Genomic DNA, 26,169 nt, shown 5'->3' on the forward strand with positions numbered 1-26,169 from the left:
TTTGTAGGGAGTGTGGTTCAATTGATTTTGTGGGGGTGTGGAATTGTCCACAAGAAAACAGCGTTTTATCATCCTGAGAGTAACGGTGCAGTGGAGAGAGTAAATAGGTACATTATGGATTTGATCAGGTTGGCAGCGGTGTGTGTCATTGACAAAAAGGAGGCAGTGAGGGAACACTTGTTAGCGCACAGAATGTCACTTAATTCTGCCACTGGTGTGAGTCCATTCAATTGATGAGGGGAAGGAGCGGAAATACCAGAGTGGTGCCTTCTTCGATGACGTGAGCTAAAGGGACTGATTGTGGTTGGAGTACACAAGGAAGAAGGTGGACAGCAAAAAGGAAGGGTGGTTGAGGAGTGCAAATGAGAAGAGGAGGACGAAAGGGGTGGAAATTAAGGACGGGTCTGGGTGAGGTTTAAGAAGGGTATAGTGAGAAATAAAGGAGATACTTTGTACAGAAAGCTGATATATATTGACAAAGTGATGAAGGGAGCAGTGAGGATGAAGGAGGGGCAACTGTCAAATTTGTGTAGAGTGGCGACAGTGAGGAGATTAGGTGAGAGAGAAGGAGGAGAGGTATGTGGCTTTGTATGAGTAAGAAGGTGAATGTGGAACGTGTGGGGTGTTGATGTTTTCAAGTGTTCCTGAATTTCAGTTGAGTGGCCAGCAGGGAGAGAAAGTGAAGCTGGGGGTTTGCGCTCCTGAATTTATGTACCAATAAGTGAAAAGTGCGTACTTACCTTGGCTTCAGCATCTTCACAATAGTTTAGTCCTTAAAGGGGCTAGAAAAGGCGATACCAAAAAGGGAAACACAATTCCCATGGACACCTGTGGGCTGGTTAAAGTCTCCTCTTTATTTTTCCATGTGAAATAGGGTGTACATTTAAGTTACATTGAAGTTATATTCTCAACTGCATTGAAATGTAAGACCACACAGAAGTTAAGGTGATTTATCAATCGAAACCAGTAAGTGAACGACTTAAAGATTCCTTGAGTATTTGGATTTCCTTGTTTCGTGATCGGGGTACGTTTCAAAAGTGTCCACTATTAGAAAGGATGGGTTTTCAGGACTGTCAGGCATTTGTGAAGTATTCTAGGGACATGGAAATAATTGGGAGTTGGGTAAAATATAGACACTTTTCTTTTGGGTAAAGTGGAACATGAACAAACAGAACTTTTGTTTTTCATTTTTTTTAGACAAAGTGGGAAATGCCAGCTGCAAGGTCTGTGGACATCTCGTCAAAACTGGGTCAGTGTGTGTGTGTCTATAATGTACACCTTTCATTGTAGCATAACATGGGGTGTTACTGTTCAGCTTGATAAAGCCCTTTAGCTGAGTCATGACATGAAGCAGAGCATGTGAAGGTCATCGTTGTTAGGCATATTCCGGAGAGGTGTGTCCACAGGGACCTTTGCAGATTCGGAGACAGTTTAGCATAAACGGAGGCATCGCAGAGTAATAGATCAAGACACACATGTCTCCCATTCTTTAGAATCTTGTTCTACAGCTCCCGCCTTTTCCTAGTGAGATGCAGAATAAATGACATGTGCGCAATCCTTTAACACTGCTACATGACAGGGTGTGAATGTAGCTATAGTGGGTGTGAGCGCTTTTGGTGATGAATGTAAGGGTGATTGTCATGGGTGGTGCATTTACCCACAATAGCCACCTGATCACTGTCAGATGGGTGAGTTATTTAAATTCTGCTTTTCATCTGTTGTAACAGATAGTTTATCTTGCAGCAGGTGTGCACAACCTAATTGTTTATGATTCCCTCAACTGTCTGGTAGGCTGATCTAGCTTAGTACTGACTTTTCTGGGTGTTGGTCCCTGATTTATCTAGGCCTGTATGGTTAATTAAGTAATATGTTATTACCCGCTTAACACCAGAGACCAGTCTCTAAGTAAAGTGCAGGACTGGGATTCAAACATGTGTTGCTCTGCGTTGTCTTGCTTCCAAGACAAAAGCGTTGGCCCTCAGCTAACTTCCCTGCCCGGGCTTCGGTTGTTCTTGTACACAGCCATATGTTGGTTTCTTGTTTGTAAGGTGTGGCCTTGCAGCGATCAGTGGCTTATGGGTAGGGAGTGGAAAAGTAAAGAGATTTCACATAGCGTGTTGAGTAATTCTGCAATGCAGACCAGCAAAGGATGTTTTGTTAATTTTCTTTCTTGCAAAATAAGTGGAAATATGTGGAGCGGTCCTGTATGGAATCCCTACTTAGTCATTGAATGATTCTCCAGAAATACTTAATTCACCGATTTGATTTCTTGTTAAGTGAATGAACAACTCTATTAAAAGCCATTTGTTAGGTTTACTGAAAAATTAAGCATAATAAATGTTTTTTCAGTCCATTTCAAAGGAGTTTAAAACATTTTGTACCAACCAGTAAAAGCTCTTTTTGCTAACTTTCTTTTCCATAAATGCAATCTTTACACATTTGATTAATTATGCAAGATGTAGTCATTTTCCTTGAAATTGGCAAACATATAGTACATAGTTTCACAAAAATGTAAAAACGGAAATTGCTCAATTTTGCAAATGCCTATGTCCAATGATATGATGTAAAAAAGGAAAGTCCCAAACAAATGTAATGCCTATTTATCATTTTGAAAAGGAATGTAGAGGTATTTTGTACAACTTGGGTAGAAGCCTAGAGATCCTAAATACCTCTGGTTCCGGTGTGCGACCAGGAGGCAGAAACGTGTTTGCCATTTGATACCATCCAAGGAAAGAAATTCAACGTTTTTTTTATAATACCTAAAGATGGTTATGTTATGTTAAAGGATATTTATACTGCGCACTTTCACCACCTGAGTGGTGCCCTGACGCTCTGGGGGATCTGAAAAGCAAGAGGTTATGGTAAATTAGTGGGACTGAGCGAGAAAAGCGCAAGAGAGCTGTGAGGTGCTTTTGGCAGTTTCAGTTCGGTTTACACGTTCGCTGAGCGTAGATGTTCTGTTTTTTTTTGTCGATAGTTGTCATGTGCTGTTGTTCGAGGCTATCTGCCTGATTCATGGAATTATTTGCGTGAAAAACGCAGATGTGCGCACCTTTCTGCCAGAAATCCCTGTTTGAAGTACGGGGATTTTCGGGCAGAAAGACACGCAAATCTGCGTTTTTCACGCAAATTATTCCATGAATCAGGCTGTATATGTGGTTTGTTTCATTGCTGTGGTGTAGTGATGTGTGTGTGTGTGTGTTTTTTGTGTGCAATATAGGTATGGTTGTGTTATGTTTAGAATTTGAGAGGTGTAAGAAGGGGGATGAGATTTTGTGTGCGTTGGTTATTGGTGGCACTCCATCACACCTCCTCCGCTTTTGCCACCTGTGATACACGTCGCTGTTGGTGTTGCGTATTGTGGTGTGCTTGGGGGAGTCTCCCTCCTATACTCTGTGCAGGGTTGTGGGTTGCCTGCAGGCTATTTATTGGTGATGCATCCTCCACCCACCCCCTCCACCTCTAATGGATTTCTACACCGCTTGGGCCCCTGGCATATCCCGGTGTGCAGACGCCATCTCTTATCTGGGTCCATTGAGAGGAGGTAGAAGGGGGGCAGGGGGCAGCAGGACCTCTTCCCTGTGCCCTTGAATTGCCTGGTCCCTGTGGTTTTTCTGTTAGGTCGTCACTCTTTCTCCTCAACTCTCATCCCCTCTGTCTATCGTTCAATCTAGGGTTCTCCCATCTCTCTCCTTTGCCTCCGTTAAGGCCCTCCATGGGGAGCCGGGTCCCCCTCCCACTCAGAGTCTCTCCACCTCCCTGCACTTGTTGTTGTACGCTTTAGTCCTCTGTCTTGTGACATGTGTGTTCATTCCAATGGGTGTAGGTGTTGCTCATTCATTTTCGTCCATTCTGAGTTGAACAGCCAGGTTTTTAGTAGTTTTCTGAATTTTAGGTGGTCCTTCATGGTTTCGTATGTCTCCCGGGAGGGAGTTCCAGATTTTTGCAGCTAGGCAAGCAAATGCTGATCTACCAAGTTTTTTCCTTATGTATTGTTTAGGTTCCAGGTGGATGTCGTTCTTGGATCTGACTGTTCTGTTTGGCTGGTCAATGGTGATTTTGTTTTGAAGGAATTCTGCTCCTACGCCATGGATTGCTCAGTGCGTCAGGCACATCGCTTTGAATGTGATTTGTTTTTTGACTGGCAGCCAGTGTAGCATCTTTAGCGCAGGAGTGATGTAGTCTCTTCGCGAGAGTTTTAGAAGGAGTCTGGCATTCCGATGTAAAGGCTGTTGGCGTAGTCTATCCTGGTCATGATCAAGGAAATGATGGCTAGTGTTTTGTGTGTAAAGGAGAGGAATGCTAGGATTTTTTGGATTGTATGAAGCATTTCTTGATTATTGTGTTTACTTGTGGTTCTAGTGTTAGCTCTGTGGTTCTAGTGTTAGCTCATTGTCCATTAGGATTACAGGTGTTTGACTTTTTGATGGTGTGGACGCTGTTCCTTGTTCTTTTGGCCATGGGATATATTGGTTGCTTTCCTGGTTTTTGGATATGATCATGATTTCGGTTTTGCCCAGGTTCAGTTTGAGGCTGTTTGTGTTCATCCAATTGTAGAGTTCTTTCAGATAGTCTACCAGCATTGTGTTCTTCTCTTGTGCATCTTCAATTTGGGTCTCCTCTGCGTAGTTGTAGCAAGTGAGGCCATGCCTTTTGATGAGGGTGATTAGTGGGGTTAAGTAGATGTTGAAGAGTTGGGATAGGGTGGATCCTTGAAGTACTCCACAGGTGGTGACCCGTGGCACTGATTTGAATGGTTTCATCCATACTGTTTCAGTTCTTTCGGGATAGAAGCGAATAATCCACAGCAGTGCCATATTGGTGATCCCTATTTCGTCCAGTCTCCTGATTAGGATTTTGTGGTTGACTGTGTTGAACGCTGCTGAGAGGTCACGTACTATCGGCACAGAGTTTGTGTTGGACTCTGCATTGGTCTTTAGGTCATCCGTAGGTCATCCCAGATAGAGAGAAGTGCCGTCTCTATCCCTCTCATAGGTCTGAAGCTGACTTGTGCCTGGTCCAATAGCTGGTTTATTTCTACATGGTGCAGTGTTTGTTCATAGACATAGGTTTCTAGCAGTTTTGCTGGGTAGGGGATGTTTGAAATTGGTCTGTAATTAGAGAGGTCTTTCACATTGCCCATAGTATCCTTGAGGAGTGGTTGTACACAGATTTGAATGTACACAGATGTACACAGATTTGAAAGACCGCAGTACTCTACCCGTTGAGAACGACTGGTTGAAGAGGCTTCTGTGGCATTCCAATGGTGGGCCGTTTGTGAGGATAGATATCTGGTGAGCAGGGGTCCATTAGTGATCCTGATTTAGTGCTAAGTTTCACCAGATTTATGAATCTCTCTACTGATAATTGTGTGAATCTTTGCAGCTTATTCTGTGGTTCGAGGGTCGGAGGTGCATGGTGCATGGTCTGGTCGACAGGTCTGCTTTCTATTTTCCCACTGTATGTCTGTGAGTTTATTTTTGAAGTGGTCCACAAGGTTGTTGCATAGTTTTTGTGAAGGTACTGGTGTGTTTTTGCATCCCGGTGGGTTTCTCATCTAATTTATGATGTAGAATAGTTCTTTCTGGGTGTTGGTGGCTATTGTGATTCGGTCGTCGCAGTATTTCTTTCTGGTCTTGAGAAGTTACTGTAGAGCTATTGATTTGTTCAGCAGTGGTGGTCTTTTTATTATTTCAGAGTAAATTATCTTTGTCTGGGAAAGATGAACAAGTTGCACTGATTGAAGTCTTAAAGAATGTCTCATATGAGGGGGAATCTTAGAGAGGGAGGCAGAGGGGGGTTTACAATTGGGGGTGTGCATATCTTGATTTTTGTTAGGAATATCTCAATTAAAATAAAAGATGTGAAAATGTGGCAGTAACAAGAGAAGTGGACATAACACATTCTTGTGGTAATTGTGGATTAACGGTATGTGTTGGACTTACAACTGGAATGTAAATCTATGCCAAAATAGCTATGAAGGGTGGGGGCACTTAAGGATCTCCTTTACGGGGGATATTGGAATTCTCCAGAACTGCCCATCTCTAATGATTGCAAAACTTTACATTTAATTTGCTTCTCTATTACAATTTCAAAAAGTGGGATTTGTAAGAGTGAGGTGGTTTGCTGTAGGTTGCGCAAGTTAATTCTGCTTGTAATGCTGTAGTCACCTTTCCATTAGGATGCTCAGAATCAAGCAGCTAACAAGGGTGTGTAGGGTGTTAGTATGCAATCAGGTGAACATGAATGAAATGTTGTGTATTTTTTACTTTCCTGACTATTAGCTTTAATGTTATTTAATGTCTATTGTTTTGTGTTATTTGTTATAGAGTACATCGTTTTATGGTTTAATTAAACATATATTACATTGTAAGTGTTGGTTACAATTCTGAGGGTTCATCTAATAATGTAACTCCTACAAAGTAATGTTTTGACTTGCCACTCTCCCCATGGCAATGTAATGATTATATTAGATGGTTGGTGGCCATTCTAAACCAGTGTTATCACGATTTCCTGCTCTATGCCTACCATGCACACATAAGCTTACATATAAATAGAAATAACACTGACCAAGGTACCAAAATTCATCAAAGTAGTACATGAGTGGCTGAGTATAAATAACCTTCACCTAAATTCTTTAAAGTCTGAATTCCTAATTTATGGCAATACCGTCCCTTGCAACATCTTTTTTCAATGGCCAGATTTCCAAGGCACCCCAAGCTCAGCCAAATTCTTAAGAACCTAGATCTTATGCAGACTGGAAAAAGATGTAATCCCTCACAATGCCTACTTCAAGCACAACATGTTGCATAAGACCATCACATTCTTACAGATGGCTGAAACTATTGATTTGATTCAGGGCAACGGACCTGGACACACTTGACTAATGTTATTCTAAGCACCTAGGCATTACTGAACAACTGACATACCAACTTAGGCCCATCCAAGGTCACGCTGCAGTACTAATCGTGGGCTACTGCAAGCAGGAACTCATCACTCCAAGGCTCAAGGCACATAAGGGGCCCCCTATAAATCTAAAATTTGCCTTGCAGTAGTCTGCTTAACTCACGGTTGCTTTTTTAACAAATTACCTAAGTAGTTAAAACTCCAAGCCCTTTGGAATCCCCAGCAATCAACCTTAGGTCTCAGGTGAGAATTATTTGATGCTCCCATTTTTGTTTTTAAATTGGAGCAGCCCGAGTTTGGGGAAATGGACATAGATCCAACCAAATACCCACCTTGACCTCTGTTTCAAACACTTGTTGACTCCCCTATCACCATGGTACATCCTATGCTTAACACAGTCTGCACTGCTTTCTGTGTCTCCAATATCTCTTTTATTCTATTTTTTTAAAAGATGTTTTTGCTATAATATGCTGTATCGTAAATATGATCTCCTTTCAAATAGGAATGCACTCTACTCTGTACTGTATAACTTGTTGTTTATTCCTGCTAAACTGGTAGGTTTCCCAATGATCATTTTTCTTCTCCCTAGCTCTTCCTTTAACATGGTGTTGGGATGAAAGAGGATCCACACTTCATGGTGTAGCCTATTTCAACCCAACAAACAATGCAAGGTGCCTTCTGGGACTACCAACATAGCTGCCTCTGAATTGCTGGCTCGGCAAATGTTTCCAGGATACATGCCCGACACATGTAACAATTTCACACTACTTGAAAATTATGAATTGTCTAATAGATAGATCACACTTCCTAGTGAACCAGTAGTGAAGTTTGGGGGAACCAAGCACAAATAGTTCTGAATCAACTGTTATTGAAAATATAAGAAAAGTATAACGTCCTTGTATTCTTAAGACTGACCTTATACAGTGGACATAAAATAAATACAAATAGACTTTCCGGAAATTTTACTTCAAATGCAGTTTTTTATAGGTGCAGTCAAAGATTATTAGAGACAAGGCAATCATTGTGACTTGCTTACCCATCACAAGATCTAGATGAATGTTATCTTCCTTGGAGGTTCGGCCAGAGGTACTTTTTAATCCCAAAGTCACTTTACAAGTGTACGCCCCCCTGTCGTCGGTCTCGAGGTTCAGGATGGTGAGGGACACATCACCCGCCTGCAGGTCCTCTGGGAGACTGAGTCTACCTCTGTACCTCGTTATTAAAGTGTGATCCCCTGTATCATCTCTTTCAAAAATTCTCCTTCCATTGTAAAGCCAAGTGACGGTGTGCGGCGTGTGATCTGCCGGTGAATAGGAGCACGGGAGAACCACAGAACTTTTCCATCTGCCGGTAACATCTTGCTGGACAGTCAGATTAAAATCAGCTGTAAATAGAGAAAAAATATAAATAATCATGCAGCCATTATTGTCACAGTGACTTCAATGAAAAGCTCTTAAATATCAACCAAAATCTTTCAAAATCATCCAAGTGTGCCATTAGGAGAGTTGACAAACCAGTATATGATTAACTATGCAACAATGACAATGTGGTTAGTGACAAGCCAATGTTCCCAACTTTCGTCTGTTCATCTTTATCAATTTGGTTAGATTCCTCCAGTAGAAGCAAAGGTAATGTGTGCTTGCACGTTCATAACAGATAAAACACTCACATTTCAATAGCTTCATTAAAAGCTCATAGAAAAACCTAAGCAAAAAAACCTTAGCAAAAACCTAAGCATTCTTATTTGTATTTGTATTTTGTATTTTATTATTATTTATATAGCGCTTTAATCCAAAGCTCTTTACAGTTTAACAACCCAGAAACAACAAACAAGGAACATAGAAGCAATAACAGTATGCATGATTCAAACCAGGAAAACAGCATGTGGAACAATTTGCATTTGAGAATGAAGAAGAAAGGAGGGCGAGGGGCGGAGAAAAGGGAGAGAGCATGGAGAGTTGCGGGAGAAGTAGGGAGGATGGAGATCATGGGGAGACAGGGAAGATAGAGAAGCAAGGAACAGGGTATTGGGAGGAGAGAAAAAAGGTGAAAGGGAGGGGAGGGGAAGGAGTACTACTATTCAGTAATACAGCTCAAACAGGCTTGCAAAACCACCAACACTGACAGAATGGAAGCTGGCAGAGGTTACATTAATCTTGTGTATTCACTAGATGCTACTTGTATGCATGAATTAGACCGTGGCCATCTTCTACACCTGCACCCTGGTTATATCACATCTGGATCTATTGAGGATACGAAGAAGAAAAGGGAATGTTTTTATCTTGTGCTATTGGTATATTTACCATGCAATGCTGTCATTTGCCTGGTCTCCACACGCATTGGATGATCCGGAAGTGAGTGGGTAGGTTTGGTTAGTCGGGCGGAGAAGGAAAGGCAAGATTGTAGTGCTTTCTGTTGAAGTTGCAAATCACAAGTACCCAGAGCTCTGGTTGCGTATGAGCTTTCTAAGCGTGAAATGACCGAGATATCAAAGGATTTAGTTTCCAGTGGGAAATGAGATGCAGTTGTGGACTTTTCTTGACCAGGGGCTGAGTATGTCAGTTGCAGTTAAATGTGTAAGTTTATGATTCTCATAAGTCTTGGAGATGTTCATCTTTCATGTGTTGAGTAGGGTGGAGAGAAATTGAGGGTTAGTCGATGGCGGCCATTTTTTCTGGGTGAGCCGCAGTCCTTTCAAATGATTGGTCTTGATGTCAGTTGCATTATTGTGATAAGTGTTTGACTTTAGTGGTCGATGTGTAAATATGTTGTGTGTTGAGGATTAAAGTTGTGGGAGACAGGCAAGGCTGCCTCTTCAGGATTTGGTGGTGCCTTGATGAGATGTCTTCTAGTTTTTATTGTTTTCTGAGTGCAACGCATTGTGTTATAGAAAGACGATTGTCAGGGGTCGGTAGGGCATCTCTCTAGTGTGTCTGCCGGTGAACCGTTCAATTATTGGTAATGTTTCAATTGCTTCATTGGTGTATCTTAAGCGTTCGGTCTCTTGAGCACTCAAGAGCCAGGTTTTAAGATGTTTCCTTGTAATGATTTAGCAGGATGCCACTAGATCCTGTAGGAGTTTCTCACACCCTGACCTTGATCCGTTATGCCCTAGGTGAAGTGAACCTAAGATATAGAACTAAGGAATCTGGCCAGGGAGTACTGGTCTACGTCTAGTAAGGATAATTAGACACAGGCATTACCTGTACTGACACACACTCAGAATGCTAAATACCAACACATTTTCTGTATCCCTCTTTTGCTTGGTTTCAATCCTGAATACAACTGGTTCACCCCCACTGATCCCTGTGTAGAGTGTTATATTCCTGATCGATCATGACACTGCCTTAATAGTAATACATTTGATTCCCGCACTGGGACGTTTTCAACCTTTAAAAATTGTGGTTTTATTCACTGCGGTTATTGAAGCGGAACAAGACATAACTTGCATGTAATTGTGTCCAGCTCTTTCAGGCTATGTTTTTCTTTTTTTCAAAACAGTTCAATCTTTGTTTTAAGCAGACAAGCGCCGCCCGCCACCTGCTGCCCCTCCTCCCTAATGAAACAGCCATTGCACAAGTTCTTTGCACTGACCTTCCTTTCAGAGTTATGCCTGTCAATGCATTTTCACAATGTACATCTACCTATCTCAGACATTTTCATTTAAGCATTGACTTAACAACGAATGGCACCTCCCCCCTCCCCCCACCCTGCAGTGGGCTCAACTTGGAATTATGGTAGGAACCACACGGCCTTTTCTGTAAGATTAAATGCATGCCTGTCAAATCTGCAGGAAGTGCAGTGAAATAGGGCAAGTCCCTTTTTTACAGGGGCAGGGGTATGCCCCAGGCATATTTTGGATTCACGATTGGCCTTGCACTGTCATTGTATTACCAACAATTGCAGACAGGAATTCAGGCCCTATGCATGTGCTCCACCTGGTAGATAACGAGCATCTTTGAAAGAGGGAGAGGAGATTCTCATGGCGCCTGCAGGTAAACTTGTACCCCCACATTGATGTGCTTTGGCCCCCCTGATGCAGCACCACCAGCACCCGCAGTGCAGCAGAATCTGCGCAGTCAGCACCAGCTAAGGCAGAGCAAGCACAGATCCTCTGACAGAGCTTTCGAGGTGTCCCTACAGCAGGGATCTTCGGCCTGAGGCTGTTTTGAACTATGATTCCCATGATTCCCACCATTGAATATGCTGCCTTGGGCTGACGGGAGTTGGAGTCCAAAACATCTGACAAGAACCACATTGTGTAAACATCTGAGCTACAGGAACTTCTGAACTCCAAAAACATGAATTGTTACCTGTGGGACATTTAAGCCATACATTGTCAATAAGTGCATGATAGCAATAATAACTGCACAGATAGCACACACCAAAAACTGAATTGTACTGAGGCATTTAAATGTAAGTTGCATCATTATCCGCTGCATAGCACTGATTTTAGCAACACCTGAAGGATAACAGACTGAGTCGTACATTCAGGAATTTGAACCTGTGAATGAAAGCTCTTTGGGTTGGCCTCTCGGTCCAGCCTGTAGGGAAGTTGGACAAGCCAAAACACCTGCCCCAATATTCTAGTGAGGACCAGTTGTTTGGGCAAATTGGGCCAGTTTGATCAGTTACTGCACCAATGTTACCAACGAAAAATGGTATTAAAGGCACTATTTGCGGCAAAAAGTAAAATAAACCTCAAACTTGAGAATTACTGTTCCGAAAACAAAGGAATTGCAATTTGCATGTGTGGACCACTTTTTCATTGGTGTCCAGGATGATTTTATGTCTAGGTGGAATCTTAGGTCAACTTAATTGATGAAAAAAGAATTCTTCCAAGACAAGTGTAACAGGACATGTATTTCATTAGCACCCTGCGCAATGCCGTAAGCCAGTGAAAATGCTCAGAACGCGGGCTGTATTCACTAAGTAAAGCCCATCCTCCGAGTATTTTCATTGCTGTAGGGCACTTCCCTTCCCATCCCGCTCCTCTTTCACCTTAGCACCCATGTAGTTTCCTACATGGGGGCTAATGTTGTCATTTGTTTTATAGATATGAAAAAAGGACCCTACCATGGCTGCGCGGCCCGGTGCCATGCAGTGCAGCTGTCAGATCAGGCCATTTTCCAGTGGATGACGTTGAGGTCATCAACATGAAAAATGGACTTGCTGTCAGCAGCACTGCGAGGCACCGTGCAAGAAAGGTAACTTTATTTCTTTTCTTTTTAATAAAAACATTAGCATCCTTGCAGGGAACTACACGGATGATTATGGTGGTATGCCCATTGGCTGCGTGCCAACCCTTTTGGCAACGGTACCGCCACCATCGTAATGGGCCCTCTATGCACTTAGGCTCTTAACTTGGGTCGGAGGGCCATTACCTACAGGGTCAGCATGCTACCTCAGGGTATATCGCCTCAAAGTTATGAAAGGATTACTACACAAATAAAGAGTTCAAATCGTTCAGGGATGATACGTGGTCTGACTGATATTATCTGGACTTTTTCTGGACAACAACTCACTGCGGTTTCATATGACCATTGTAATAGTTGGGATTGCAAGTACAAAAAATTGGATAGTTTTAAACCTCCCTTGATTAAGTAGTATTAGCACAGGGAAGTCATCATTGACCTCTCTGCCAACCAAAATCTTTGGAGTGCAGTCAATAACTGCTGGTATTGACTGCATTTAAGACATTCTGACCTCAGAAGCATCCAGGGAACCAGTAAAGCCTGTCTCTGCATTCATGAAACAGCAATCCACAATTTATATCAAGACAATACTCCAACCTAATTTAACACAACAAAGGGAAAGGGAAAACATTCAACAATGTTTTCACTTTTCTAAAGAAAACCCATTCACTTTAAAGCTGCACCTAAAGCAAAATCATGTTAAAACTGTTTAGGTTAACCAATGCTTACCTTATAACCACATCCTAGTTATTTCAAAATTACAAAATCTCTATTCACATGAGAACGATGTTCTAATAGCCTCATCGACCAGGGCCTTAATTTGGGAGCAGTCATTATCCCGCGATAATGACCAATCCTTTAATTTATAAGGCCATAGTAAACATGTGTCTTCAAATCCGAGCACCTTTGAATGCCTCATGTGGCCTTAAAATATGGACATTTTAAAACAACACGTGAGATACAGTGTTGAGTAATACCTTTTGTTGAAGCAGGAGCTATGGGTTGGTGAGTTTCATGTTCTCTTGCATTTCCCAGACGTCCTGTGGTGCTCCCCACTTTTATGCTGGCCATCTTTATAATTGGAATGGTTGGTGTGGCAACGGGAGCAGCTGTTTAAAAAAAATAGAGGTTTATCATGAGCTGAGTCAGGAAGCGCAAAGACAATTTATGCTGACAAGCCAAAACACTGCTAGTACTCCTGGTAGCCATAGCACATCGAAATTAGAAATGCCTATACAATAACACCCACACCCACTCTCCACCCAGTAGGTGTCCTAAAGAAACAAATCCGTCTACCTTCAATCTTTATTTTGACTGGCTGATCCAACACGAATGCAGTACCAATGGAGTAGCTATAATTTCGATCAAAGGCTGGGCTAATGCAATTCAGAAAATACCTGCTGGGGTCCCTTACCTTTCACTGTTCATTTGACCCTTCACACTGTGCTCACCTAGGCGTATGCATTCTTAATGCAATTTGGGAGGTAGACAGGGCAAATGTTGTTGCAGTATTGTAGGGGTATTGGCAGAGAACCATAGTATCTCATTGAGCTAAATGGGCATCCTTAATGGGCAGTGAACATTAGGTAACCTTGCACAGGGTGGAACATACTCAAAGGGTACAAACCCACAGAGTACACATCTGTCTTGGCTGCCTGCATGACCCACAATCAAACGACTGTCCATGACAAGCTCCCGACCCCTGACCGATCCGTCTGTGTCCTCTGCCATTTTCCATGAATCTCTGAGTTGATGTTTCCTTTTCGCCCTCTCCTACACCCTCAATTATACTAAGGGGTGAGCAAGGAGTGAAAAGTGTGTGTGTGTGTGTGTTTGTGTGTGTATGTGTGTGTGTGTGTGTGTGTGCTAGCCTTTTAGTTGCAGCCACTGAGCTTCTATCCAGAGCTACAACCAAAAGACCCAGGGCTATATTCCCCTCTACCCCACTTAGATACACCTCTGAGGCTGTGTGGGCAAGGGTAACTCTATGTTTGGTGTGGTTTGCCTTTGTGTTTTTGTCTTTGTGTGTGCATGCCTGTTTAGCCATTTCGTTTGTGTTTTTTTATTGTTTCTGGCATAGGTCTCAGTGTGCACACACAAAAAACAAACAATCATAAGGGAGTACAAGAACCAGGAGAGCATACATGAAACATAGGCCGACTAATCCTTGGAACATGGGTGTGTCTGCATGTGAGATTGGATCTGGTGGGAGTATATGACTCTATGATGGAAATACCTGATAAGTGTTGGGGGTAGCCCTACTTATAATGATGACTAAAGTGATCACTCTACCTAACGTGATGCGAGTAGCAAGTAAGTGAAGCGGGATCCATGTCATTTCATCGACAGCAATTACTTCGAAATGTTACTTCTATTGTTTTATTTTTTTATTTGGGGGGTGCCCCCAGCTCCCCTTTCCCTTCATCACTACCCCTACCTAAAACCCACCCACCCCCTTTTTAGCACTTAACCCATAAATACCCATATTTTGGAAGTATTTTTGAAGTAATTACATCATAGTACATTGCCACGAAGTAACTACTGTAGAGAAAGCAACGGGATAACATGAAGGGAGTTGATATAATGAATGTTCTTGGCAATATGCTGTCAATGTCAGTATTCAGAGTGAGAGTCACAGGCTTTAATCAATGCTTATGTGGTTGGAGTTCCTGGTCATATGAGGGCAATATTCAACACTCCTTCACCCACATACACATATGGCCCTGGGCACATTCAGTAAAACGCACTGTATCAGCCTCTCGAGCATCCATTAATAACTTGCACCAAGCTCGACATTTATCTAATTCCTTGATATTGTTTATGATTTCAATGAAAAGGAGCATGCATATTAATTTAAAATAATGTAGCCAATATTGTGCTGACTTTTGTGGCCATACATGGTGGGCAGCTTGCAGAGAACACATCGTGCCCGTTGTTTTCTATTCTGGGGGCCCTGTGTGGGTAATTTCTGGGATAGGCACATACAGTTCCCTTCTCTTTGAGACAACCTCTGGACCATAAAATGCTCCATTACTGTGGGCACAATGGTGCCAGAATCCATCACTACATCATAATCGGGGTCTCATAAGAATAATATATATATTATGTGTTGCAATATATGTCATCCCCACCAATTAGGTAATGTACACCTCATGATTTCAGATTACATTTCTGGAAGACCAAGCTGGGAGGAAATATTCTAGGAGGTTTGAAAAGCATGTGTTGGAAATAACTGAAATGTGCAATGAGCTTGGAGTATCTTTTGATGTCAAAATGATGGATCCCCTGTGATGCAACATATTAGAATTAATTCTAAAACAACCTTTCTAGGTCTTCATCCTGTTGATAAATAAGCCATTGTTGGCCTTTTGCACCCAAGTTGGATGGGTATTGATTGAAAATCCTGCTCTGGTGCGGTGGGACAGGGAGAGGGGAATTTAAGTCCTGTGTGTTACCTTTCCATGGGGTAGAAATGATAGCGGTTTGTGGAAATGCTTTTCGAAGCCATTTATCCAAAAATACTGAAGCCATGACGTGGCAAGCAATATTCTCATTTATTTATTTATACATTTAAGACAACGCCCATACCCAAGTATCATGCCGTTAGTACAGCATAGAGGTGAGGAAGCAAAATACAGGACGGTAATGCAGAGGTTCACTTTATTAGTATGTTTTTTATTTTTTTATTTTGATTCAATTGGTTTGCAAATTTTTTCCAAAATCCTCCAAGCAATACTTTTCGTTAAACCTAGTTCCAAATTAGGTAGAGATGTATTGGATTAGCTAGAAACAACAACTTTTCCCTCTTCGAAGTTTCAAAATGACTGTATATCCAGGAACATCAAAAATGATGTCACTCCGAACACACCTCGTCTGTTATTTCCACGGGTCAAAAAGTCCCAAAGATTGTCTACATCCAAAGTTCTGAAGTTTTCCAGTGGATCTGCAAGGAACCAAGCTCTTTCTCTTTTAAGTTCTTCACACTCAAGCAATAGATGTCTGCTGGTTTCCTCTTTAAGGTTTTCTTTGCAAAACCGGCATTTGTTCGATTTCACCAGATTTCGTATGGCTAAGATTTTGTTAGTTTTAACCTGGTTTAATCGAAATCTTAGGATGGATCTGCTAAGCCTTTTATCCGGGAATTGCTTTAGGCACCCTCTGACCTTGTTGAGCTTCATTGGTGTTGACGAAAAGCCTGCAGTCAGAGAATACCTACTGGCCTCTTCCAAAGTGTTGATCCAATCAGCCTCAAACAGTTTCTTCGAAACTTTGTTTGGGTTTTGCACCAGTGTTTCCATGGATAAGTCCAGATCTTTTAATATATTCAAATTCAGCTGTTCCATTTATGCAACATCTGGTTTGTCCCACCATCAATCTCCCTTTTGATTAAATCCAGGACTTTGGATTCGGGAACGTTAATGACTTTTCTGTATAACATTAGTGTTGCTCTCATTTTGATTGCCAGCAGAGATGACAAAGTTCTCTTCTAATTAGCGCCATAGGTGTAGATTTCGACAGCCCCAGAACACCCCTCCAGAAGAAGCTTTCAAGTTTCACCCAGATCGAATTTGGTGCTAAAGGCATTGCATCCATGCCCTACGTCAGAGTTGTAGCCACCTTCATCTTGAAAAATCTCAGGATGGGAATGAGGGAGAACCTGACGTATTTCCTGTTGGCGGCCTTTGCTTGTGCTGTTAGGTTTTTTTAATTTACTCCACAAGAAATCTTGCATGGCTGCTTCCTGTCTGTCGTTGTTAATCAGTATCCCCAAATATTTGAAAGTGCTCGCTTTTTCCAAGAATAGGCCTTGACAGCGCCATCGAAATTTGAGTGCTTTTTTTGAGGGTCTTCCCATTATCAGGTTTAATTTTTTTTCCTTGTGTAGTTGTAGATTGTTCTTTTTTAAGTAAGCCACCAGGTTATCAAGCTGCCGTTGCAGACCAATTGGGGTAAAATCCATCAAAAGTATGTTGTCGCCATATAGGAGTCTTGATATTTTCGATCCTCCTAACGGTGGTGGAAAATGCCTGGCTTCACTGGATGAATCTCCATAATCTGCTATATAGGCATTGTATAACGTAGGATCAAGGGGACAGCCCTGGTTAACCCCTCTAGCAGTCTGGATTTCTTCAGACAAGCGGCCCTCTGCACTAAGACGTACCCTTACAGATGTGTCTTGATGTAAGGCTTGTATCAGCTCCAAAATAGAGAGTGGGCACTTTTTTTAATTCCTGTTCGGTCCAAAGGTGATGTCTAGTGACCTGGTCAAAAGCTTGGACCAGGTCAATGAATGCCATGTAAACAGGGGGTCCTCCCTGTAGTACCTTGGCTTTCATAGAGTTCAGCAGTAGAATATTCATTATAGTCCCTGAGTTTTTTACAAACCCATTCTGAAAAGGATCTGCATATTCTGCGAACCGCAACCAGTTTTGGAAAGCGTCCAAAGCCAGCGAGGCGAATACCTTCCCCATCACGTCTAAGAGTGAAACAGGTCTATACTGGTTTGGATCGTCCGTTGCTCGTCTTTTGAAAATGGGGACGATGGTTGCTTTTCTCCAAGATTGTGGAACCACCTGGGCGATGTTACAATTTGCAAAGATCTTACTCATTATGTTAGCCCATAGCTCTGGATGTTTTTTCAATTCCAGATTGCAGATCCCATACGGACCAGGAGCCCTTGAGTTGTTTAGTTTAGTAATTTTATTTAAAATCATCTCTTTATCAGAGGGGATGTTCCACTGGGATTTAACTCCTATTTCGCGGGAGCTAGAAATCTTTTTCTGTGTCACGCCAGCCGATATCGGGGCATAGAGAGATGCAAAGTGCGTTATCCAACGTTCTTCTCCCACGTTGTTTTGTATTTGGTTGTTCACCTTTTTTGATGAGCCCTTGATCATGTACCTTTTTTTTGGGGGGGCGGGTGTCCCCCCAAACCAGCGTTTTTTGGCCAAAAACCATGAATTTTACCTATGCCAAAACCTCCCAAAAAAAAAGACATTCAGTCTTTTTTTTGGTCCTTTTGACTCGAATGTATTGCATTCGATCCTTTTGTTTTCAAATTAATGACTGGACACCGTTTGTGTCTGTAGTGAAGTAGCCAACTCCTGTATCGTTAAAAAAAGCTTTTTTCCACCTCACCTTATTTTCAACTGTTTTTGCTTTATTAAAGATTGTCTTAATTCTCCAATGGAGTTGTCTTTTCCCAACTAGCTCCAGATTGTACTGGTGAGGGTAATTTGCTGTTATTTTGGTAATTCTCTTGGTGTTTGTGGTATACCTTGTAAGTAATGGCATGTATGCCAGATTACTCTTACAAAGGCCTGCTGACATGAAACCTTCCTTGGAGATTTGAGTTGTGATCACTAAACGTCATACAGACAATCTCAAAATTAATATTCTCCGGCAACAAATCCTTTGAGACGTAGACATGGTCTATCGTTCCCTGTTGGATTCCTCTCTGCCAGGATGGGATCGTTAAGTTTATTTTGGATCGCATCCAATGGAGGCTGTGCATGTCGCGAGCTGTCATAAACTCTTCCAACAGGTGTCCGCGCTTCCTCACTGGCAAGTGCTGGTCTAGATGTTTGGCCTGCAATCCTATGCCCTCGCAGGAAGCATTGAAATCGCTGTTGATTATTGCATAGTGGGCAAAATTTTTGGCATCAACCTCATCCAAGATTATTCTCATCTCGTTAATTAATTTGTCGTGCGAGGTTACTTCTAAATTTTCTCCAATTTCTGTGTTTGACAGCCCACCCTTGCTTGTTGCCAGTTTAGAATCATGGCTTGGACCCAGTATGGCGCAGACAAGACTTCGAGCAGATCGATGCCAGACCCTGCTTTTATTGCAGTCAGTAATTTGGCTGTGGGTCACCCGATTGATCCTTTTCTAGCTGCGTTGAATATTAGATCGAACCTTTAGACATCAGCCATGTCTCTTGTAAGCACAGTATGTCAAATTGGCCTAGGTTGACATCTGTTGTCCTTGTAAGATGCTCAAAACCCCGACTGTTCCAGCAGCCAAATTGAATCTTCTCTCTCAGTTATAATATTTCAACCTTCCTCTCCTTCTCCTTTGGGGTTTGATGACCTCTTTTCTTCAGTGATGGTGGCTAATTTTTATGTTGAGGTTCAGACGGAGTCTTTGCCCATGTCCACAATTCTAGTTTCTTTTCCGTCACTCCTTTAGCTCTCAATAGCAGTGTGTCTTTTTTAGTTGGAGTAGGCGATCTCATTATTCGGGCCCTCACACCGTCCAATCTATCATCCTCACGAGATTGCCTGTTGTCTCTCCCCAGGTCACGATAATGAATTTCTGCTTCTTTTCGGTTCCCTCAACCTTTATCTTTATGAGGGGAATGTAAGTGTACCATGTTGCTTATATAGTGTACATGTGGACAGTCTTTAGTTTTAGGAGTTGGATTTGATCCTCCTTGCTCCCTGTCACTATGTCTCATTTTTTCGACATCTTCATTTGTCGGTCCAGTGACTTGTCAGGTCATAGCCCAAGATCGATAAGCTTTCTTTTTCTATCATCAACTGGTGGTTGATGATTTTAGACTTCAGATGTAGGTATAAGGAATCACTTCTCCCCGAGTGGCAGGATTCCACTATCCACAAGTCCATATTCTGCATGTGTCTTAGACTTGGTATTTGTGTAAGTATTTTTAGGATCGTTCCTCTATTCAGAATTAATCCATCTACTCGGTGGTGCACGTGTTTCATTTTGAGGATACACATGCTTTTGATTCGCCTCTGAGAATTTTTTGTTCTCTATCTTCATTTCGAGGCACTTGTTTCCTTAATGTGCTGCTTCTGTTTAACTTCAGTGGCAAAATCTTTTCCAGTTTTCCGTGGTATGTTCATCAGCAGGTTTTATTTTTTTAGACCCACTGTTCCAATCATACTTTGTGTGTCTTCTTCTCTCAGGGGTTCGGTCATCATTTCTCCTAGTCTTCTCAGATTTATCCTCTTTTTCATTTTCCTTTAGGATTTTTGCCTCCTTTCCAATTCCACTCATGCTCTTATCTTTGTTACTTGTTGGTGTATTATCCATCGGAGAGGGTAAATCATATATTTGGACTTTCTTTGCTGGCTCCATACTTGAGGTTTTGATCTTCAGTCCTTTCTGTTTCCTTTTCAGGTTTCCTTTCGTGGGAGTTTCTGAATCTGATTCCTCAAGCGTATGCGTGCTCCAATCCAGTTGGTCATCCAAAATCAGGACCGAGGGATTCAGAGCGGCTGGTTCTATGTTTTACCCTGAGGATTTGTGTTTCTCAGATCTTTGATTCCCATCGACTGAATTCTTAGTTGTTGGAACTGCTGGTTTATCCATATGTTTGAAACTTCCCTTTGAGAGTGTTTGATCTTCTATTTTTTGCTGCTTCGTTCAAGCTTGATTTGGTGGGTATAGAGACAAGTGATCTCTGTTGATTGAATATGCCATAGGAAAAGACGTTTGTGTTGTGATCGATTGCAGAGATCTTAGATCTATTGGACACTGAGCTTTTGGTAAGCGAAGAGGAGTTTCCTTCTTGGGCTGGTGCTTCAATGGTTTTGCTGCAAGTCTGAAGAGTTTGCTTTTTTGCCTCTTTAATGTGTATTATGGCAATTATTGGTGCTATAGGGTCGGGTGAGTGCACCTGATCCATGGCCGTATTTCTCAGGTTTTGTTGGTCTACCCTCGTAGAAGGTTCTTTGCTCTTGTTAATTATTGGCTCAAAGGTTGTTTGAGAGGACTTCTCCAACCTCTGAGAACAAGGTCCGACAGCTCGTTTAATAACGTCCAGTCTATTCAGAGATCTCTCTTCTTCTTGCCTAAAAGAGTGTTCAATCCTAGATGTCAAACTCCACTCCGTCCCTGCCAAAAATCCTTCCAAATAATTCAATTTCGTATTTATCACGGCTATGAGTGAGGTTTGGTTTTGCAGGTTGTCGTTGATACTCTCATATAGCTTGCTAAAAGGGGCAAGTGCGATTGTGACCGTAGACATGACGTTAAGCAGATAATTTTTGTTTGCAGGAAGTCTTGGAGCAGGGGTTGTTGGAGTTCACTTAATCTTCGCATCTGGATTGGCATCTGCAGCATTTTGTGGGCGTTAGTGCACCCCGTTTCACTAATCTGACCTGCTTTTGTTGGGGTCTGCCCCCTTGTTGTTGACGAGACCGCTGTATTCCCACTGGATTCATTGACTTTTCACGTTGCGACAATGACCCCACGTAGAGCGGTCTTTCTATCCTTAGACCAATGGACGCCACTGTCGACCTTAGGGGTGATGAAAGAGAATTTAAACAAGGCGATTTCTTGTTCTTCATTGACACCTCAGGGGAGCTTTCATCCTCAGAATTAGCCCTGGAGCAAGGTGGGGGCTACAAGCTGTCCCCCCGCAAGTGCTCGACTGGAATATCAATCCCATTTTTTTTTACCACAGTGCCATCTAAGAACTGGGCTGCTCCTGTTTTTCTTCTGTGTTCTTATCTTTCCAGTTTCTATTGGTTAGTGGTAATTTCAGATGGCACAGTGTGTGTTTCTTGTTGGCTAACACTTTCAAGAATTTCCAGGTCCGATATTTCACTTACTAAAATCTCTTGAGGCCCTTTTTTCTTCTTAAAAAATGTGTTTAGGGATTTCACACTAATAGGCAAATCTGGTATATTTGTTTTGGGAGCCTTAGGTCTCGAAGTCAATCTTCTTGTTATTTTGCTTATATTAAAGTGCTTGGCCTTCGGTTGTTGGTACGGTCTCGCTTTGGAACTTTCCGTATGGTTTTCTCCTTTCCATTCATTCAGTTGGTCGTCATTAGGATCACTTCCGTCTTCTTTTTGTTAATCAATCGTTGGTGACATTAAATGTTTTGAAAAGGCACGCCTTTTCGGGGTAGTTATTTGAGCGGGTACCTCACTCCCTGCCAAGTCCCAGGAGGTTTTTCCTTAGTAGGGAGTGGCTTAGCAACTAGAGTCTGTTCATTACGTTACATGTCATTTATTTCATTATTAAATTCGATGGTGCTTGCCGGTTCAAGTTCGTTGGTGCTTGCCGTAGCAGTGACAGCTTCTGACTCAGGGTTCTTTAAATCCTCCCTTACTGGTATTGCGTGGATATCATAGCAGTTACTTTTATGGTATTTACGTTTTCTGCTATTGGTATTTCCAAGGTGCTTTTGTTCATCACATCAATACAGCTGGGGGGCGATTGTGTGTCCAGCTGTTTACTGATGGTATCTAGCTCACCGCCAGCGGACGTAGGCTACAAACTGCCACTGTTCGCCCCATTGTTGAGACTGCAGCTAAGCTCCTTACCCATTGGAACTGCAGTCTTTTCCGGTACGGGAGGTATGGGCAGCGTTCGCATGTCGAACACAGCGCCAGCCTATTCCAAAGCTGACACACTAGTTGTGGGTGGCGCAATCCGCGGAGTTCCTTCCTCGCGAGCACCGCCCAGCCCTCCCCACGTCAGACCTGGTATGCTCAGGGGACTCAGCGGACTGTCAGCAGGGTCTGTAATTCTCGACGGCTGCTTTGAGACCGCAAGCTTCTCCACCCATTTCTTGCTGTTTGCTTTGGAGATCACGGATTCCTTCGGCGGACGCAGCACACACCTGTGTAGCTCTGTTTGGATCTGTGGACGGGGCTGATGCCGGTAGGTAAGGCGGGAAATGGGACAGGGCAGGATGTTGGGGAAGGGCAGAGCGAAGGGAAAAGACCCGTGGAAGGTAAAAGAGAGGAAAGCAAGGGAAGTGGTCATGGGAGGATAAAAGGGATAAAAGGGATAGACGCCGTACCTGCCGAGCCTGCAGCGGCTGTGACTGTGGCCTCGCTCTCCGCCTCAGTCCTGATGTATGCGCAGCTCTCCATCTTTGATCTGTACCTTTTGTTGGCTCTCTTACAGCAGCGGATGAAGAATTTCTTTCCTAAATGGAGGCAGTAGAAAGACTCTGGGCTGCCACTGCCAAAGTCTGCTTCACTCTGCTGCTCACTCGTATTTGTCAAACAACCAGGTCTTGGTAAGTTTTTTAAACTTGGTAAATTCATTGTATCCAGCATCTAGTATTTCCTACACGTGGGTCTCTTGGTGCTCAGACAGGATGGCTATCTTCCCATTCCGCCCCAGACATTTTCATGCAATGCCAACAGCAGGGGGCAGCAAATTGTCAAATCGTACGCAAAGATAAGAACATCCTAAATCTGTCATGTTGTAAAAACATTGCATTGGATGCAGAAAGGTGGATGGACAGGCAGGGTAAACATAGTATAGGTAGTCTTCCTACTTACTCTTAAACCATCTGTACCTACTGTTGTTGGTAGAAGGAGCTTATCTAGTAGAATAACAGCTTGTTTTTTCTGTGATTCACGTAAGACTGTAGAATTCAATACACAATGAAGATAGGCTTTCTCGAAATACAGCCTGAAATCCAGTGTGTGATATTAGGTACAGTCAATGAGACTGAGGGTACACATTGTGACTTTCTTACCTTTCAACACATCTAGGTGAATGTTATCTTCCTTGAAGGTCAGGCCTGAGGTACTTTTTAAACCAAACGTCACTTTACAAGTGTACAGCCCCCTATCGTCGGTCTCGAGGTTCAGGATGGTGAGAGACACATCGCCCTCCTGCAGGTCCTCTGGGAGGCTGAGTCTACCTCTGTACTTTGTTACAAAAGTGTGATCCCCTGTATTATCTCTTTCAAAAATTCTCCTTCCGTTGTAAAGCCAAGTGACGGTGTGCGGCGTGTGATCTGCAGGTGGATAGGAGCACGGGAGAACCACTGAACGTTTCCATGTGCCGGTAACATCTCGCTGCACAATCTGATCATAATCAGCTGTAAATGAAAACAAAGCACAAACTATTAGTCAGTCATACATGTCAGCATTATTAGTGAAAGATATAAAACACAAACAAAAATGGTTCGAGAATCTTATAGTGTGTGAAAAAGTCTGAAAGAGAAAAAAAAGCATGAGAAGTGCCAGAAAGAGCAGACACTAGACTTAAGAGGAGTCTTCTTTTATCAAAGACCTGTCAGGGGTGGGCTTGGGAAGGGAGGACAGGGAGAATGTGCACTGCAGGCTATCTGGGCTGTTGCTCTCTTGGCCAGAGCTGTAACGTGCAAAAACAAATGATTGAAAAAGGTAACATTTTTCAGAATCCAGCCTTCCTCGATGGATCCGAGTACTGCAAGACCTGCTCAGCTTTTGTGTAGCTGCGGCGTGGTTTACGTCTTCAATTCAGTAATGTTGTAGAAGTACCTGGGTGGTCCCTACATGAGATCTCCATATGGGGTGAATTAGAGGAGAACAGCCTAGGCACATGGGCGTGTCCATACCGCCCAGCTGCAATTTAAGTACTTAAATGACGGATTATATGGCACCAGGTAGTAATGTCGGCACCACTGTGGATCGTACACCATTGGATTGTTATGATCCTCATTAGTTTATCACAACTATTTCTGGCCAGGGAAGTAAGGGTCCATATGTAAATAGAGTTTGCACTCAGTTTCTTTCCGTAAGAATGTTTCACCTGTGTTCTGGAGAATTTCTTGATGATTGCTGGTTAGTTTACAAAAAGATTTTAATAGCACAAGGAATTGCATCCATGGATGATACTGTATGGATGGTGATTATAGAAATCACTGTTGGCTTGCTTGTTGTACTCACTTTTGAGTGTAGTTGAAACCCATACAATATGAGGTAACGTTTAGGTATTAATTATTAGTAGGCTATTTAATAAGGAGGTCCTTCGCTCGTGGGCGCATGTTCTTATGAAATGCTGCCAGAGAAAGTGATCACCTCTATTGGTGATATTTCTGAAAATCCATCCAATTCACCACCGGCAGAGATGGTGTTTCTGGAATAAATCTGTAGGTATTTCAGAAATCTCTCAACACTCTTGAGGCTCAAATCAGCAACCGGGTTCCATCCGATACTCAATCACATTATATCACAAGGTGAACAAGAAACCCACTTTTAGTAACTGTTTATTCAAAAACACCTACCACTGGCTCCCACGAAAAACAAACTATCCCTATGTGTAGCATATTATCCGAGAGTGCGGTGGTGTGCCACCGATCTAGGCTCCACAACAAAAGCACACAATTTGTATATTATTGTCAACTTTGTACTATAAGCAGAAGATTTCTCCAACCAGAAAAAAGGGGGACGGTGGTTTTAGTATGTGCCCAGGAGCAAAATACAAAAAGGTTTCTTAAAAATGACTCTATGGGTGAATCGCTGGGAAGTATGAGCAATGGATTGATAAAGCTTTAGTATATATTCCTACAATGTATTGAGTTTTGTCTCTGTCAATTGATTCCACATGGAAAAGGATAAATTATGTTTAAAAAAATAGAAATCACTCTTTGGCAGTGATAAAGGATGGAATATGTAGGGGAGACGATTCCTAACTTTTGATCCCCCTCATCTGTACCTAAGGATGTATTTGATGTGTTTGCATCAATTTGCCTGTGGCTGATTTGGCCGAATTTTTTTGTGGACATTTTGAATGCAAATATATGCAGGGGAAACCCCTGTAGCCCCCTCCGATCTCCCTATATAATTTATTATTACCCTTAACCCACCAATCACATGTATTCTCGTTCAAAACATCTGCAAAACATTCGGCCAAATCGGTCGTGGACAAATCGGCCCGGTCAACTTGGGTATTACCGTTCCTAATGGAGAGCATAATTCCTCAGCTAAAAACATGAGAGAAAAAAAGAGAAAAACATTATAACTCTTCTCAAAAAAGTGGGCCATCTAAACATATAACCATGTCCCCTCTCCAGATTGACTGGTTTCAGAGACAGATAACACTTGTTTTAAAGTTGCATTCTTTAGTACCACAAATAAATCTTGCTTAAATAAATGTGCATATTGTGGGATGTTTTTACCCATGCATCCGAGCCCTACCTCAAAACCTGTGCAGTACTGGCATTGAAAACATCATGATGGCCAGAGCTTCCCAGAAAATGCCCAGGGAAATGCATGAAGAATAGGCTGCCACCCATTTTTGCCGATGTTATGGGCACAGAAGGGCACTGCCTAAAACCGCCATTGGACTACCCACACAGTAGCC

General features: G+C 42.5%; 1 protein-coding gene across 3 annotated transcripts in view; it reads right to left on the reverse strand.

Moving 5' to 3' along the window:
* LOC138480763 (titin-like) overlaps positions 1-26,169 on the reverse strand; it is a 557,826-nt gene that overhangs the window by 165,086 nt on the left and 366,571 nt on the right. For all 3 annotated transcript variants that reach the window (XM_069612496.1, XM_069612497.1, XM_069612498.1), the window contains exons 11-13: positions 23,573-23,920; positions 13,079-13,210; positions 7,943-8,290 (exon numbers count right to left, since the gene is read on the reverse strand). In XM_069612496.1, coding sequence (XP_069468597.1) covers positions 7,943-8,290; positions 13,079-13,210; positions 23,573-23,920 — 828 coding nt within the window. The remainder of the gene's footprint in view (positions 1-7,942; positions 8,291-13,078; positions 13,211-23,572; positions 23,921-26,169) is intronic.

Source organism: Ambystoma mexicanum, chromosome 5p, assembly GCF_040938575.1.
Source record: "Ambystoma mexicanum isolate Mex_15411 chromosome 5p, UKY_AmexF1_1, whole genome shotgun sequence".
Taxonomy (NCBI): Eukaryota; Metazoa; Chordata; class Amphibia; order Caudata; family Ambystomatidae; genus Ambystoma; species Ambystoma mexicanum.